General features: G+C 41.1%; 1 protein-coding gene across 7 annotated transcripts in view; it reads left to right on the top strand.

The window, feature by feature from the left end:
- adamtsl3 (ADAMTS-like 3) overlaps positions 1-19,332 on the top strand; it is a 776,875-nt gene that overhangs the window by 653,933 nt on the left and 103,610 nt on the right. For all 7 annotated transcript variants that reach the window (XM_072278334.1, XM_072278335.1, XM_072278336.1 and 4 more), the window contains one exon: positions 18,016-18,143. In XM_072278334.1, coding sequence (XP_072134435.1) covers positions 18,016-18,143 — 128 coding nt within the window. The remainder of the gene's footprint in view (positions 1-18,015; positions 18,144-19,332) is intronic.

The following is a 19,332-nucleotide window of genomic DNA, read 5'->3' on the forward strand; positions in this document are numbered from 1 at the left end:
GTAACTTTAAAGTTCAAAGCAAATTTATTATAGAAGTATATATATGTCACTATATACAACCCTGAGATTCATTTTCTTATGAGCATACTCAAGAAATCTATAATAGAATAATAACCATAGTAGAATCAATAAAAGACTGCACCAACTTTAGTGTACAGAAGACAGCAAACTGTGCAAATACAAAAAAGAAAGAAATAATAATAAATAAATAAGCAATAAATATCAAGAACATGAGATGAAGAGTTCTCGAAAGTGAGGCCATAGGTTGTGGGAACATTTCAGCGATGGGGCAGGTGAAGATATCCACCTTAGTTCAAGAGCCATCCGCGTTGAGGGGTAATAACTGTTCCTGAACCTGGTGGTGCGAGTCCTGAGGCTCCTGTACCTTCTTCCTGCTGGCAGCATGAGAAGAGAGCATGACTGGATGGTGGGGTTCCCTGATGATTGATGCTGCTTTCCTACGACACCACTCTGTATAGATTGTTCCATGGTGGGGAAGGCTTTACCCGTGATGGACTGGCAGTGTCCTCTACCTTCTGTAGGATTTTCTGGTCAACGTCATAGGTGTTTCATACCAGGTGTGGTGCAGCCAGTCAATATACTCTCCACTACACATCTATAGAAGTTTGTCAAGTTTTCAATGTCATGCCGTATCTTCACAAACTTCTAAGGAAGTAGAGGGACTGCTGTGCTTTCTTTGTAATTGCTTTTATGTTCTGGACCCAGGACAGGTCCTTTGAAATAATAACACTGAGGAATTTAAAGTTGCTGACCATCTCCACCTCTGATTCTCCAATGAGGTTTGGCTCATGGACCTCTGGTTTCCTCCTCCTGAAGCCTATAATCAGCTCCTTGGTCTTGCTGACATGGAGTAAGAGTTTGTCATTATGGCACAATTCAGCCATATTTTCAATCTCCCTCCTTTATGCTGATTCGTCACCACCTTTGATTCAGCCAATGACAGTAAACTTGAATATGACCATGGAGCTGTGCTTAGCCACACAATCATAAGTATAAAGACAATAGAGCAAGGGCTAAGCACATGGCTTTGTTGTGAAGCTGTGTTGATGGGGATTGTTGTGATGTTGTTGTCAATCCAAACTGACTGGCGTCTGAAAGTAAGGACATCGAGGATCCGATTGCACAAGAATGTGTTGAGACCTTGGACTTGAGGCGTATTGATTCATTTTGAGAGGTTGATGGTATTGAATGCTGAGCTGTAGTCAATAAAGATCATCCTGATGTATGCATCTTTACTGTCCAGATGGCCCAGGGTTGAGTGAAGAGCCAGTGAGATGGCATCTGCTGTGGACCTGTTGCTCCGGTAGGCAGATTGGTGCAGATCCAAGTCACCTCTCAGACAGGAGTTGATATGTCTCATCACAAACCTCTCAAAACGTTTCATCATTGTGGATATAAGTGCCACTGTATGATAGCCATTGAGGAACGTTATTACATTCTTCTTAGGTACTAGTATAAGTGAAGTCTCCTTGAAGGAAGTGAGTCCCTCAGACTGCTGAACCGAGAGGTTAAAGATCTCAGAGAGCACTCCAACCAGTTGATCAACACAGGTCTTTAGTATTTGATCAGGTACCCTGTCCAGGCTGGATGCTCTTCATAGGTTCTCCCTTCTGATGGCTGCTCGCATGTCATCTTCAGAGACTGAAATCTCAGGATCATCAGGGGCTGTTGGAGCTCATGATGGTTCCTCACCTTTTTGGCGAAGAAAGCGAGCATAGGAGGCATCAAACTCATCTGGAAGTTAAGCTATAAGAATTCCCTATGACTGCCTTTCCTATTCTATTCAGCATAGAAATTCTTTTGGCTTAACTACAATGTTCTTAAGCTGTCTTTGTCCCATATAGTGACTTCTTCTAAACCATTTTATTGTAAAACCGACAAGGTAAAGATTTACTTTTGGTGTGTGTGTGTGCGCGCGTGCGCGCTATTATTTGTACTCATTTCTGCATATCCCAATTGTCTTCCTCTGATCAACCAGCAGCACCCTTCCAGCTGACTGAGTGTGTGCCAGCACCTTAAAATTCACTAAATGTTGGCAACTTTGCATTTCAATACAGCGGGACGTAAATCAATTTAAATTCAAGTTATGTTTTCAGCCATTGTTCTCTTGTATGAATTTTTCCTACAGTACTGGTTCTGCTCAGCTATGTTGTACTCACATTCTTAGTATGTATTTTCCTGTTGCTGACATCATTTCAACATTGGCCTGAATACAAACAAAATGAATAACATTAAATGAAAAGAATGAAGGCTTTCTATAAACATGATAAAGTCTGCAGATGCTGGAAATCCAAAGCAACGCACACAAAATATGTCAGCAAGTCGGGCAGCATCTATGGAAATGAATAAACAGCTTACGTTTTGGGCTGAGACCCTTCTTCGGGGCTTGAGTGGAAGGGGGAAGATGCCAGAATAAAAAAAAAGATGGGAGGAGGGGAAGGAGGACAAGCTGGAAGGTGAAGGTGAAGCCAAGCAGTTGGGAAAGATAAAGGACTGGAGAAGAAGGAATCTGATAGGAGAGCAGATTGTGGGAGAAAGGAGAGGCACCAGAGGTGATAGGCAGGTGAGAAGAGGTAAGAGGCCAGAGAAGGGAGTAGAAGAAGAGGGGAGGTGGAAGGACAATGCACCACAACGCTCAACCCACTCCATCATGACCTTCCCACCATCAAAAGGCGATGCCTCAGAAAGGCAGCATCCATCATTAAGGACCCTCACTATCCAGGACATGCCCTCTTCTTATTCCTACCATTAGAGAGGAGGTACAGGAGCTCGAGGACACACACTCAATGGAACAGCTTCTTCCCTTCCACCATCAGATTTCTGAACAGACAATGAACCCATGAACACAAGCTCACTGTTTTTGCTCTCGTTTTGCAATGCATGTTTAATTTTTATATGGATTTCTTATGATAATTTATAGTGTATTTTATTTATTGCGCTGTACTGATGCCACAAAACAACAAATCTCATGACGTATGTCAGTGATAATAAACTGGATCCTGATTCTGATTCAGGTCATCCAGTTGAATCGGTCTGATCCTGGGATTCTGGTGCACGTGAGTCAACTATTATGCTGCTCCATCTAATCAGAATCAGGCTTAATATTACCGGCATGTGTCGTGAAATTTGTTGTTTTTCCAGCAGCAGTACATTGCAGTAAGTAATGGAAAAACTGTGAATATATATATATTCCTATTCCTGAATCCATTCCTGAATAATTGAGTATGTGCCTTCTGGCTCCTGTACCTCCCCCTTGATGCTAATAATGAAAAGAGGACATGTCTGGGTGATGGGGGTCGTTAATGATGGATGCCGCCTTTCTGAGGCATCTCTCACTGAAGATGTCCTGGTTGCTGAAGAAGCCAGTGTCTATGATGGAGCTGACGGATTTTAAAACTTTCTTCAGTTTCTTTTGCTCCTGTGCAGAAGGATCCCTGCCCTCGCCACCCCCACCATGCGAGACAGTGATGCAGCCTGTTAGAATGCGCTCCACAGTACATCTGTAGAAAGCTTGGTGACATACCAAATCTCCTCAAACTCCTAATTAAATATCATTCTATTCGTTGTCCTGCGTTTATCTAGTTTCACTTAAATCCGTTTTTGATCCTTGGTTCGTCACTCTCTTACAAAGTAAGTTCCACATTCTGATGTCATATTGGATAAGGAGTTATACCTGGTCTCCTCACTAGATTTGTTTGTATCCACGTTTGCCAAAAAATCCTTTTAATTTCAAGGTAATGAATTCCAGAGGTAGGGTACAATGTACCATGCATACTCTTCAGCTCCACTGAGTGAGTACTAATTCAAGCCAGCTGTATTTAATTCTAAAAACTTCTGATACTTCACCCCTCAGCCGTTTGAGAAAACACCCCTAGTCTGTTGAGTCATTTCTAGTACCTACGGCATGTCTGGTTCTGCAACGATCCTTAAATTATTTTCACCTCTAAAAGAGGTGCAGGTTGATAGGGTGGTGAAGAAAGTGAATGGCATACTTAGCTTCATTAGCTGAGGCACTGTTCAAAAGCCAGAAAGTTGTGTAACAGCTTATAAACTCTGGTTAGGCTACATTTAGAATATTTTATTCAATTCTGGTCACTTCATTAGGGTAATGGCATCATCATGTTCTGTATCATATGACGTGGGTAATCATTGTCTATCCATGACCATGATTGTTCTTGGCAAATGTTTCTACGGAACTGGTTTGTCATTGCTACCTTCTGGGCAGCATTTTTGCAAGACGGGTGACCACAGCTATTATCAATACTCTTCAGAGATGGTCTGTCTGGTGTCAGTGGTCACATAACCTGGACTTGTGATACGCACCAGCTGCTCATACAACCATCCACCACTTGCTCTCATGTCTTCACATGACCCTGACCTAAGCAGGTGTTACACCTTGCCCAAAGGTGGCCTGCAGGTTGGCAGAGGGAAGGAGTGCCTTACACCTCCTCTGCTAGAGATCTATCTCCACCAGGAAGGTAGTGGAGACTTTAGAGAGGGTGCAGAGGAGGTTTAACTGGATGCTGCCTGGTTAGTGCCATGAGAGGAGATTGGACAAGCTGGGGCTGTTTCCTCTGAAGCGGTAGAGGCTGAGGGAAGATTTGATAGGTTTATAAAATAAAGCAGGGAAAAGGTACATTAAACAGCCCGTATCTTTTCACAGGATTGGAATGTTTAGTACTGGAGGGCAAGTATTTAAGGTGAGAGGGTAGAAAGTGTACAGGAGATGTGTGAGCCAAGAATTTTTTACACAGGAAGTGGTGGGAGTCTGGAATGCACCATCAGAAGTGGTGGTAGAGTCAGATAGAATAGGACCTGGTCTCAAAGGAGTACCTGGTAAGGCTCTGAAAGCCTGTGCCAACTGTTGTTGTGTGAATGAAGTCACCAGAGGTAAAGGAGAGCTACTAGGACTTGATGTTTCAATCCCTATGGTAAGTTGACACTCTCGATGTTGGCAGTGGGTTTCGAGTGGTGGCAAGGAGGGAGGGTAGGTACGTCATCGGGGTCATCAGGTGGGCACCCTCCTTCCTTGACGTTTCGTTGATAAGCCCACGACGTCTCCAGAGGGCTCAACGGTGCTTCCTGGTATCCCAGATACACCCCCCTCAGTTCCATACCCTCTTGTCTTCATCTTGCAGCCCAGTTGTTGCCTTTTAATCCAAATCTAATTGCTGCTTTCTTCTGCTGCATTTGACAATGACTTGATTGCTTCTTGGAGGGAGTGACCCCTCACCCCCATCTTCTTCAATAGACTGGTCATAGATGCAGCAACAAATCCGCTGCATCCCACTTCTACAGGGAAAGTTTTGGTCTTCCAGCCATTCTGGGCAGCTTCAGTTGCCAGTTCAGAGTACTTGGTCTTTTTCCTCTCATCAGCTTCTACGACACCATCTTCCCATGGTACTGTCAATTCCACAACATATGCCAGCTTGGCTGTTGTGGACCATAGGACCATGTCTGGCCGGAGTGTTGTAGCTGCAATGTCTGGGGGAAACACAAGCTTTTTTTCCAAGTCCACGTCCATTTTCCAATCCCGAGCAACCTGCAGGATGTTGACATCTTTTGATGTTTTATGGTGCTCTGGAGGTTGGCCTGCTGGTACAAGTCGTGTAATGTGGACATTTCCTGCAGATGTTTGTGGGAGAGCATTTGTGATGATTCGCCTCTGTTCCAAGATTGATGCCAGCTGTCTGAAAACTTGGTTATGCCGCCAAGTGTACCGCCCCTGGGTGAGGCTCGTGGTGCATCCTGTTAAACCCACCACTGGTTCAGGTTCTGGGGTGTGGGTAGGAGGTCATAAGTGGCTCTGAAGACAAAACTTAGCCGAGATCCCTCCATCTCCCAGATGTCATGCCAGCTAGGTTTCCTCCTTTCCAGGCTTTCCCAATTAGTTCAATGGCCCTGCTTGGTCATTGAGACGGCCCTGGCGTGTTGCTCTGCCTCCTCCTGTCTTCTCAACTCCTCCACCACGACTAGTCTCTTCTGCACTGATGTTGCCTTGTGCCATTGAGGAGCCTTTGGGACAAGCCCGAGCTCGGCTGTCCCGTGTTGGACTTGGCCAACCACATCCTTCTTTATTTGACAAAACAAGGTACAGCAGGCATATGGAGACCCTTTTTGTAGAAAGGTCTGCTGCCCAATGTGGGGCTCGACATTTATTTGCTACACACACAAAGGACAATTCCATATTTACAAAGTATAGACAATGCGTTCTTTTGAAGCTACGTACAAACTTCACACCTCCCGATTACATCCATCCCACCAGCGCAGGCAGCATCAGGACCGGTATTCAGGAATCTATTGTTCCAAACTGAATCCACAATATACTTATTTGGTATTTTACGTGCTTAACATGAAGGACAATCCATATTTACAAAGTATAGATAATGCTGTTTTTGAAACTGCATGCAAACCTCACACCTTCTCACCAGCAGCGTCTGGACTGGTATTCCGGTATTCACAGCTTCTAGGAAATGCATTGTTACAAATGGACTGGGATTCTGATGTTCACAGCTTTTAGAAAATGCATTGTCAAGGAACAGAAGACTAGTGGCTGAAGCCATTTACTAGGAGTTAATGACCTAAACCCAAAAATTACTCTTAACACCAACCAACTGGCAGGGGTATTCAAAGACATTTTCAATCTTTCATTACTGTAGTCGGAAGTTTCCACCTGCTTTAAAAGGGCAACAATTATACCACTGCCCTTAGCAATTATCATCCAGTTACATGTACATCTACAGTGATGTAAAGCTTTGTGAGGTCAGTCATGGCTAGAATCAACACCTGTCTCAGGAAGGACCTGGACCCACTGCAATTTGCCTATTGCCACAATAGGTCTACAGGCACGATCTCAATAGCTCTCCACACAGCCTTGGATCACCTGGACAATGCAAATACCTATGTCAGGATGCTGTTTATTAACTATAGCTCATCATTCAACACCATAATTTCTGTAGTCCTGATTGAAAAGCTACAGAATCTAGGCCTCTGTATCTCCCTCTGCAACTAAATCGTCGACTTCCTAACTGGCAGACCTGTCTGTGCGGATTGGAAATAACATCTCCACCTCACTGACAATCAACGCTGGTGCACCTCAGGAATGTGCGCTTAGCCCACTACCCTACTCTCTCTACACCCATGACTGTGTGACTAGGCATAGCTCAAATGCCATCTATAAATTTGCTGATGGTTAGGAAGACCAAAGAGCTGATTGTGGACTTCAGAGAGGGTAAGATGAGGGAACACAAACCAATCCTCACAGAGGGATCAGAAGAGGAGAGAGAGAGCAGCTTCAAGTTCCTGGATGTCAATATCTCTGAGGACTTCACTTGGACCCAACAAATTAATGCAGCTATGAAGAAGGCAAGACAGTAGCTATATTTCATGAGTATAAAGACACTTGGTTTGTCAAATAAGACCACTTGAAAGCTTCTACAAATGTACCATGGAGAACATTCTCACTTGCCTCGTCACCGTCTGGTATTGGGGGAGGGGGAGCTACTGCACAGGATCGAAGCACATAAGTTGCAGAAAAGTATAAAATTAGTCATCTCCATCATAGGTACTAGCCTCTGTAGTATCCAAAACATCTTCAAGGAGCAGTGCCTTAGGAAGGCAGAGTCCATCATTAAGGATCCCCACCATCCAGGACATGCCCTTTTCTCATCGCTACCATCAGGTAGGAGGTACAGAAGCCTGAAGGCACACACTCAGCGACTCAGGAACAGCTTCTTCACCTCTGCCATCTGATTTCTAAATGGATATTGAACCCAAGAACACTACCTCACTGTTTTTTTTTAATTTACTTTGGGTTTTGCACTGCTTATTTTAACTTAACTATTTAATAGACAGATATATACTTATTCTAGGTCAGTTTTTTCTCCATATTTATTTATCGTGTATTTCATTGTGCCGCTACCATAAAGTTAACAAATTTCACGACATATGCCAGTGATAATTAAACCTGATTCTGATTCTGATTCTGATGTGCAGGAAGGGGGATTCAATTAATTCAAAATCATTGGTTCAATTACTTCAGCACAAAATGATGTGCTGAGTGGCCTAATCTGTGCTGCACCTTTCTGTGTTCTATTTAATTATCTCTTTACGGCCATCAATGTAAGCAAGATTTGTTTTTATTAATGGTTTTAAAACCAACAAGTTGATGACAAATGCCCTGTGTTTAGGCTTTTCAAGTTGGGGATAACCTATATTCTTGACATACTATTGATCTGACATCTACTAACATTTGCAAATCATCCTTGGGTTATAAATGCCCGACCTATGGATACCGTTATATCAAGCACACTCCCATAATTATATTAAATTCAGAATTCAAACAAGCATTTATTATTCTGAAGCTCTAATCTAGTTTCCTCTCTCTCTCTCTCTCTCTCCCTCCCCCCCTCCCTCTCTCTCTCCAATTTCAGTAATCGTTCTTTCTTTTTGACCTTATGTGCTTTTGATGCCAGTTGTTATAATACTGTGGCAGTGTGACTACCAAATTGTGTGGCTTTTCCTCATGTTTTTTGCCCTATAGTCAAAATCAACTTACCGTCATCTGCAAAAATGGAACCTGTTTGTTACCTGGTGACGGTTTGAACTTAATCTGCTACTTTGCAATCATGTGCCAATAATTCCAGTTTGGTTCCGACTATATTAAAAAGTTCCTTGTATCTGCAACACAAGACATGATTAGAGAAGGTTAAGAGTTTAAAAAAACACGTACTTACATGAAACTGTGACCTCAAATTATTTCTTTTAAAACTTGTTTTAAATGTTTATTTTTCTTGTCCTCCACCAGTTCTACATAGTTCATGTGAATAAAAGCAGTCCAATGTGCTGTAGCAGAGACAAGGTCAAAGTAAGAACTGTACTGGATCAGTCTTTCAATGAAGAATGCAGCACACTCTAACCCACTCACCAGTAACCTATACGGTATCCTAGGAATCTGCAAGCTAAATATTTGGATCTGTCCAATGTTGGCATATCCTCAAACTAAGAAGAGATTAAAAGCAACAATATTCATTACAGTCATACTTCAGATATAATCCAACATAATAAATTGACTTTGCAAATAAAACCCTAACAATTAAAGGATATCCATTCAAATAGATCATGTAATTAAGCTGCTTTAGCTTCTATGGTGGACTTCAATAATAGTTTCAAATGACCAGTCCTATTAAGGAAAAAGATATTTAGCAAGCCTTTACATTTTTAGGACATTGATATATTAAGCTAATTTTGTGATTTAACTTGTCCCAAGTTAAATACTCAAGTACTACCCTCCATAGTATTCGCGACATCTTCAAGCAGCGGTGCCTCAGATAGACAGCCTCCATCATTAGGGATCCACACCACCTAGGACATGCCCTCTTTTCATTGTTACCATCAGGAAGGAGATACACACACCTGAAAGCACACACTTAGCGATTTAGGAACAGCTTCTTCCCCCCTGCCATCTGATTTCTAAATGGATATTGAACCCATGAATACTACCTCACTACTTTTAAAATTTTACTTTCTGTTTTTGCACTACTTATTGTAACTTCATTTAATATACACATATATACTTACTGTGATTCAGTTTTTTTCTCTTTATTTATCATGTACTGCATTGTACTGCTGCTGAAAAGTTAACAAATTTCATGACATGCTGATGATATTAAGCCTGATTCTAATTCTGATTCAAGGCCAGTATGGATCGTTCAGTTTTTAGAATAAAATGTTTTCATTCACAGTAATAATTGATGTTCAGACAGTCCTGTTGAAATGCTCTACAATATAGCCGAAGGTATCACTAGAAGTTCCCCTCTTTACCAATCCATGTCTTCTAGGCTCAGAATGCCCAGCAAACACTGTAGTGCGAGCCGCAGAGGAACTAAAGGGTCTGAAGTAGAAATCTCCTGAACAGCTTTATCAGGTCATTGAGAGGTTGATAACACAAGATTTTGGCAGCTTGCTCAAAGAGATTTAAAAAAGATAGAACAGTCAAAAGGGTATGGTTTTCAGTCTCTATTACTAATGGATTCACAAACATTCACTCTATGAAAGAAATCTTACATGGAATTAACTTTTTCATCTGCTGTTGCTGGAAATCTGAAATCAAAACAGAAAATACCAGAACGCCTCTATTGGTCAGACAGCTTCTATGGAAAGTGAAACAGAGATATCCTCTCAGATCAGAGACCTACCGTAAGAGCTAGATCAGATTAAATTTCTTTGCCTTAAACCAGAAACTGTTTCTCCTTCTGAAACATTAAATGGGAATAATTGGGTTCAGTATTGTTTTGTAATACACAGTGAGTTGATAAAGTTTCTTTATCTGGTAGAGAAATTGCTTCAAATATTACAGGGTTGGAGGGAAGCTAAATCTATGGACTGGCCAAAGCTGGTGTATTTAATCTTTATACACTTTATTCGATGATCACAGCTTTAATTGAATAATTTTTTACCATAGGCATCATAAAATTACTCTATTCAAGCTGTGGTCATCAAAGCATAGAATATGACAGGCCCTTCAACCCACAGGTCTGCACCAATCATGAAGTCAATTTAACTAATCCCATCATGCCTGGCCGTGGTCTGTATCCTTTGATTTCCTGCCTGTTCATGTATCTCACTGCCTCTTAATTGTGGCTATTGTGTCTGTCACGATCACCTCAATTGGCAAAATACTCCTGCACTCCTTATAGGCAAAAAAATTACTTGCACTGCACATCTCCCTTAAACCTTAAATCTATGTCCACTGGCATTTGGCATTTCCCCCAGGGGGGAGGGGGAACACGCGCACTACCTACCATTCTGATTTCTTGGGCAGCACAAGAGCAAAGCAGTTAGTGCCACGCTTTTCAGTGGCAGCTGGAAAACAGAGGGTTCAATTCCTGCCACAATCTGTACATTCTCCCTGTGACCACATTGGTTTCCTCCAAGTGCTCTGGTTTCCTCCCACATTCCAAAGATGTACGGATTAGGATTATTGAGTAATGGCCATGTTATGTTGGTGCCAGAGTTGTGGCGACACTTGTGGGCTGCTGATTTGATTTGACACAATTGATGCATTACACTAACGAGAAAATCTGCAGATGCTGGAAATTCAAGCCACACACACAAACTCAGCACCTATGGAAAAAAGTACAGTCGACTTGTCAGTTCTTCCAGCATTTTGCATGTGTTGACACATTTCACTGATGTACCTGTGACAAATAAAGGTAATTTTTTCTTTACTTTCTATAAAAGCATTCAGGGGGACATACCATCCTCTGGTCCTGTGTCATTTGCAGGGTATTTTTTTTTTGAAAGGCATGTGCAGAACCATAGCAGGTTTTTATTGTTAATTGGATCTCATAAAAGTAAAAAGCAGTTCTGAGATGTGTACCAATATACAAGTAAAAAACATATCAAGTTAATTTAGATACACAAGGAAGTGAAGGCATCAGTAAATTATGTCATCTTAAGTTTGATCATGGTGGCAGGATGTTTGATGTAGGAGAGATTTAACGCAGTTGTTCTACTTTTAGCTGCTGTGCTGCCACAATGGCCTCTAATAGTGAAACTAAGATGTTGTTGCTTTCTCTTTGCCAATAAGCAAGACAGCTTTCACTGAGAATTGCAGATGCTTGCTGCTGTTGGTTATTGCCATAAACGTATGAAAAGAAGGCATTGAAGAGAAAAGCTAACAAAGAGTACCTTCTGATCAACCTACGACCCATACCTTTTCTCCAGCCCTGCCTAGAACAACCAATACAAACATGTATATTGCATATTATGAAGTAAAGTTAGTTTTTTGGTTTTGAACTTCCTTTCTTCCACACTCCAGTGACATCAGTTCCATCCCAGAGCTGCTACAGTCAGTTCATTTGGGGTTGAAAATTTCAACTTAAACTAAGAATTTAGTTAAATCCAGACTTTGGAAAAATTACTACAGATATTTGCATCAATGAACCCAATGCCTCCCAATTCACAGAGCAAATAGCTATGATATCCAAGGACCCTGAACAACCGTATAGTGAGCAGGGTAAAGAGGTGGGGGGGGGGGGGTACCTTTAGAAGCATAAAGAATGAAATAGAATTCAGCATTGCAGTGAGAATCACATGATGCACTAATCAATAATTCAGGCATGTAGTTACCATTTTAATAAATGAAAAATCTTTGAAGATACATGTCCTAAATCCTGTTTTAATGTATATTTATGATGTTCACAGCAATGTGTGTTAAAGGCACACCTACCTGATTCTTTCTTGTCAACAGGTTGTCTACTTTTATATTCAAGATGCTGGAGGAACTCAGCAGGCCAGGCAACGTCTATGGGAAAGAGTACAGATGAAGTTTCGGGCTGAGACTCTTCAGCAGGACTGGAGAAAAAGAGATGAGAAGTCAACATTAAGAGGTGAGGAAAGGGGAAGGAAAAACACAAGGTGATAGGTGAAACTGGGAGGGGTGAAATATAGAGTTAGCAGGTTGATTGGTGAAAGAGATAAGGGCTGGAGAAGGGTGAGGACAGAGGACCATGGAAGAAAGAAAAGAGGGAGGAGCACCAGAGAGAGGCAATGGGCAGGCAAGAAGATAAGGTGAGACAGGGAAAAGGGGTTGGGGAATGGTGAAAAGATGGGGGGGGGGGCGCGTAACCAAAAGTTTGAGAATTCAATATTCATGCCATCAGGTTGGAGGCTACCCAGATGGAGTATAAGGTGTTGCTCCTCCAACCTGAGTATGACCTCATTGCAATAGTGTGACCTCGATGGTCGTGATGAGGCCACACTCAGGCAACACCTTATATTCCGTCTGGGTAGCCTCCAACCTGATGGCATGAACACTGATTACTCAAACTTCCAGTAATGCCTCCCCCTCATCATTCCCCATCCCCTTTTCCCTCTCTCTCCTTATCTTCTTGCCTGCCCATTGCCTCCCTCTGGTGCTCCTTCCTCTTTTCTTTCTTGCATGGCCTTCTGTCCTCTCCTATTTATTTCCCCTTTCTCCAGCCCTTATCTCTTTCACCAATCAACTTCTCAACTCTTTACTTCACCCCTCCCCCTTACAGTTTCACCTATCACCTTGTGTTTCTCCCTCCCCTCCCCTCACCTTCTTACTCTGACTTCTCATCTTTTTTTTCCAGTCCTGCTGAAGGGTCTCGGCCCGATACGTTGACCGTACTCTTTTCCATAGAGGCAGCCTGGGGCCTGCAGTGTTCCTCCAGCGTTCAGTGTGTGTTGCTTGGATTTCCAGCATCTGCAGATTTTCTCCTGTTTGCTTTCAGATTCACTTTGTTTCATTTCTATTCTTACTTAGCTTCATTACTATAAATTATGTAAATTATTCTCAGAAAAGAAGTCGTCAAGTTGTTGTTTATTTATTTATTCATTCATTCATCATCCATCCATCCATCTATTTATTTAGAGATACAGCATGGAACAGGCTCTTCCAACCCAATGAGCTACATCACCCAGCAATCCACATATTTAATAGTAGCCTAATTGCGGGAAAATTTATGATGATCAATTAACCCAGTAATTCTTTGGACTGTGGGAGGAAACCAGAGCAGCCAGAGGAAACCCATGGGTTCATGAACTGAACATACAAACTCCTTCCAGATGGTGCCAAAATTGAAGTCTGAACTCTGGAATGCAGAGAGTTGTAACAGAGCTGTGCTAACTTCTACGCCACCATGGCACCCAATATTATTAAGAAATGATATTTAATAAAATTTATTGTTGATGCTTTGTTCTGGAGCACTACTGTATTCTCAAGACCAGTTTCATATTATAAAAGAGCAGTGAAAGTAAAATATATTGTGAATTCAGCCGAAGTATTCTCAGAGAAAAAGTCAGCTAGACGACTACTGTAGGCTTTGCAAACACAAATATTTCTTTTCTTTTATAATTAATGTTTATTTTAAGATTAATACATTTAATTTAATAATCATAATTATATTGAACAATGTTTTGGCTCAGGCTCTGCTCTCTATCTTCCATCATAGCTCTGTAAATTTCAATATGAAGAATGTATTGGACATGATTGAAAGCAGAAGTCTGTAGTTCATCATTTTCTTTTTACAATGACCTACCATACAGTCCCCAAACAAGGTGTTATCCCCAATCCAGATTGAAATTCAATTTGATAACACCCACAGGGATGGATTGAATGATTTGGAGGCTTAAAAATTACAGTCCATAAACCATCACCCAAGGAAACCTCTGTAAATCTTTGTTTAAGAATGTTAGATCATTTAGCATCAATATAGTTGGAAACAGAGCTACAGAGATCCAATTCACTGATTTCTTAGGTATATTGTGAGTCTTCAATTTTAAATATCTCTTTGACTAATCTTATTACACTTATTTGGTTTCCATTTCTCTGTAACCACACTTCTGTTCAGTAACAACGATTTGCAATTTTTTTAATCCCAAGATAAAGTCTTTAGCCATAAGTTCAGTCATTTACTGCATTCTTTTGCTCAAGGTTACATAAACCAGACTTTCTGGGGATCATATAACATATCTATAAATACTAATAAATTGGATTTTATTGGTGTTTCATCATAGCATTTGTCTGAAATAATGAATTGCAATCTTTACTGTATGTCCATCTGAGTGGAATGAATTTAGGATATATTTCTTACAATTAGAAGATTAAGAGGTAATCTTAGTAGATTTTTTAGATGATTGTAAGATATAAATTAGACCAAAGGGAACTAGAAATAAAAACATTAAAAGCTGAAAACACACAGCGAGCTAGGCAGGATCTATGGAATGAGAAACAGAGTGTATGTTACAGATCTGATGAAAGATCTTCAATCTGAGACTTCAACTCTATTTCACTTTCCACAGATGTTCTCCGTCCTGCTGAGTGTTTCTAGCATTCACATTTTAGATTACTGCCTAGAGTTGTATTCATGGAATCACAGAGGAATATGGCACAGAAAAAGGCCCTTCAGCCCATCAGGCCTGCATAGACCAGGGATTCCCATCCTGGAGTCTATGGATACCTCGGCTATTGCAGGGGTCCATGGCATAACAAAGGTTGGAAGCCCCTGGCATAGACCGTCAACAATTTACACTAATCTAATATTAATCCCTGTTTAAATTTTCCCCACATTTTCAAGTCTTTTTGACTCTTATATTAGCCGTGGGTTGTTCAGTGGTGATAATGGGAAGGAGGAACATTCTTCACTGAAGTGCAAGTGAGATGTGATGTGAATTAAAAATATCACAAGGATAATGAAGGAGCCAGCTGGGCTAAATATGTATTTCAGCTCAGAAGTTAAAACAGGTTTTAAGATGCAAAAGAGGTGGGTGTGAGCAGATGAGAGAACGTGACAGAGTTGAAGACAGGAGGACTACAAGATGGTAAGGGAGCCAGGTCATAGAGTCATATAGCACAGAAACAAGCCCTTCAACCCACCAAGTCCTTGCCAGCAATCAACCATCAATTTGCATTAATCCTACCCTAATTCCTTTCTTCAGTCTCCCCACATTACCAGTAACTTCTCTCCTTTACTCCCACTGATTCAACCACTTATCAACACACCAAAGATGATTCATGGTGGACAGTTCACCAACCAACCCACATTTTTTGGGTTGTGAGAGGAAACTGGAAGACCCAAGGGACACCAACACACTGGTAGGGAGAATGCAAGGGAGAGAGGTAAAGTAACAGAAGGGAGGTCTGGAGCGTTATAAATTGGTGAAGTCGGATAGCTAAGTGAACAATCAGGAGAAATAAAATTCTGAATGCAACAAATGTGAACTGGAAAACTGGAATGCAGATGATCTGAAACTGTTGAACTTTCTTTTAAGTTTGAAAGTCATAGAGAGACACAGCACAGAATCAGGCTCTTCAGCAAGCCTGTTAAGCATCCTTTATTTACACTAGTCCTACCCAATCCCATTTCATTCTACCCACACTCCCATCAGCTCACCCTCCACCAAAGTCCACAGATTCCACCACTCACCTTACAGATGCCCATTAACCTAACAATCCACATAGTTTGGGATGTGACATAAACCTGGAGCACCAGAGGAAACCCATGTGGTCATAGGAAGAACATGCAAACTCCATGCAAATGGCACCAAGGATCAGGAAAGAACCCAGGCTGCTGGAGCGCGAGGCAGCAGCTCTGTTCTGACCTATCTTGTATCAGCTGAAAGTTGATGTTAATTTACTTTGATCTTCATTCTGCTGGAAGGACAATGACCTGAAACTCTAACTCTGTGCCTTTCTCCACCAGTGTCTCCTGTATGTATTTCCAATGATTATTTTTATATTTCAGATTTTATTTGCTGACTTATTGTGGTAAAGAAGGAGACCATCCCAATGGAGCAATTCCATTACTTCCATTTTCTTACTCCTTTCTTCCGTGCAACTAACAAGCCAATCAATTCCCCTTAGATTCTTTTGCCACATACCTACAGTAAGGGGTGACATACAGTAGTGAAATAACTAGTTAAGAGATGTGCAGATAGATAAAATCATGGTTTGTCTTAAGCATGTTGAAAAGGGAGGGTTGTGAAATTATTAAATTAATAACAGGCTGGATGTATTGTTTTAGAAATATTATAATTAAGCTCTGTGTTTGACAGAATTTTACAATTTATCATGAAAAGTTAAAGCTTATATTGTGACCTCTGAAAAAAGAATAAGTTATCCAAAGTTGGAGATTGACTATTGAGATGTCTAGGTTACAATGTGTGCAGATGAAGGGTGTTCCTTGAGCTTGCACTGAGCTTCGTGTAACAGTGCAGAAGGCTACAGGCAGAGAATTCTTTTTGCCTACCATCAACTTTTTTCCTATATGGTCAGGTCAACTGGGACCCAGAAGGTCACACTACACCAGATAACACAAACGTTACAACATTAGCAACACATTACACAGGCAAAGGATCATCAGTACTCTTTAAGGACAAAGTTCAGAATCAAAATCAGTTTTATTATCACTGATATATGTCGTGAAATTTATTGTTTAGTTTTTGCCATACAGGGCAATACAAAAATAATTACAAGAAGTTACAATAAGAATTATATGAAAATAAATAAATTGTGCTAAAAGAGAGCCAATTAGTGTGGTAGTGTTCATGGATTCACGGACTGTTCAGACATCTGATGCTGGAGGGGAAAAAGCTGTTCCTAAAATGTTGAGTGAGCATCCTCTGGCTCCTGTACCTCTCCCTGATGGGTGGAATGAGAAGAGGGCATGACCTGAACAGTGAGAGTCCTTAACGATAGATGCAGCCTTCTTGAGGCACTGGCTTCGGAAGATGTCCTCAGTGTTGGGACACTTGTGTCCATGAAGGAGCTTTCCCTGATCAGCAATAGAGCGAGAGAAGATAATGTTTTTCCTTATCAGAGAAATTCTCTTTGCTTCACACGTTGCCCTCGTCCTCTGTCCCTGCTACCTAGGCTAACTTAGTACTTTGTTTCTCAGTTCTGATGAAGAATCCAAGAACTGAAATGTTAACTTTCTCCCTTTCCACAGGTGGTGCCTGACTGATGTTTTTTTTTCTCTATTCTTGTTTCAGATTTCTAACAGCTACAAAGTTTTTTTAAAATTTTCTATTGAATAATCTGGCAGATGAACATTTGTAGATTCAGTGGAAGAATATGGTAAAGGAATAAACATCTCTGAGTAGCAGAAGTTAGCTAGTTCTCTGAAGTGTTAACATGGCACTATTGCAGCTCGGTGCATCATGTTTGGTGTTCAATTCCACCCTTGTCTGTAAGGAGATTGTATGTCAATGGGTTTTTCCAGTTTCTTCCCACGGTCCAAAGACATACCCATTAGTAGGTTAAAGGGTTATTGTAAAATGTCCTGTTGTTTAAGCTAGGGTTCAATTCGTAGGTTGCCGTAGGGGTGTGGCTGCTGGGCCAGAATAAATAAACAAATAATTCTTTTTTCAGGTCAGGTTCTGTGGATAGGAAATCAGAGGGTTCTTTGAGAAGATGCATTAAATAGTCTATAATCTGAATTTGTTTGCAATTGCCGTATCATTTTGCAGGGTACGATTGCTGGATTCTGCAAGACTTCAAGTCCAGAATGTCACAAGGCAAGATGCTGGTCTTTATGGATGTACAGTTACCAATGAACTAGGAACAGATACTGAGGCCTCATCATTGTTGTATTCAGGTGAGTTGATGCTGCGTTAGTGAAATTATATCATATAAGACATTTTCTAGAACTATTTAGCAGAAAATTACATGCATTCTCAAAATATTCAACCACATGAAAATACTTAATTGGATGTATGAAGATGATTGAACTTGTATCTGCTACATTGGGGACACTTCCATCAGATTAGCGATGAATTCCATGTTGCTACTTACAAGTGAGAAAGTGGTCCACCAGCTGCAATGGCCAAAATGTTAATGTGCCTTTTAATTACTCAATAGAACTGTTGATTACTCAACAGAAAGTGCAGTGGATGAGCACTGGTTAAACTGTGTGCAAGGTGAGAGCTAGACTCTGCACGCTGTCCTCGGTTAAGATCATACTTATGGCCATCAACTTTTATCGACCATAGTTCATTGAAACAAATCTGTGTGAAACCTGGTCCTCAGGCAAACTGGTGTCCACTCAGATTTGGGGATTTGCAAAATGTACAGACGCCTGTATCACAGCACTCTAATCTCTGTAAAGTGCCAGGTTGTGAGTGTCAATGACTTCTTCCTCTATGGTGTGGGGCAATCTCTCAGCTGGAGCTTGGATAGATTTGTCATGGATATATGGGATGTCTGTATTGAACAAGGGGGGAAGAATGAGTAGTGAAGCTTCTTTAAGCTATGTTACAGGACAGAAGACTCTGTGGTGTGAACATTAAAGTTAAATATGAAAATGGAAAAAAAATGTTATTCTTAATGAACCAGAATCATGGAAGACACTTGCAAATTTCTACAGACATACCATGGAGAGCATTCTAACTGACTGCATCACCTTCTGGTGTGGGGGGCAGGCACTGCACAGGATGAAAATAAGCCGCAAAACGTTGTAAACTTAGTCAGCTCCATCATGGGGATTGGCCTCCCCAGCTTCAATGAGCGATGCCTCAAAAAGGTGACGCCCATCGTTATGGACCCCCATCACATAGGACATGCCATCTTCTCATCGCTACCATCAGGAAGGAGGTACAGCAGCCTGAATGCACACACTCAGTGATTTGGGAGTAGCTTCTTCCCCTCTGCCTTCAGATTTCTGAATGGACATTGAACCCATGAACACAATCCCACAACTTTTTTTTTCTTTTTTTTCTCTTTTTGCACTATTTATTTAACTTTTTAAACATATATGCTTTTGGTAATTTATAGTTTTTTTTATTCGC

This window comes from Mobula birostris, chromosome 14 (genome assembly GCF_030028105.1).
Source record: "Mobula birostris isolate sMobBir1 chromosome 14, sMobBir1.hap1, whole genome shotgun sequence".
Lineage (NCBI taxonomy): Eukaryota > Metazoa > Chordata > Chondrichthyes > Myliobatiformes > Myliobatidae > Mobula > Mobula birostris.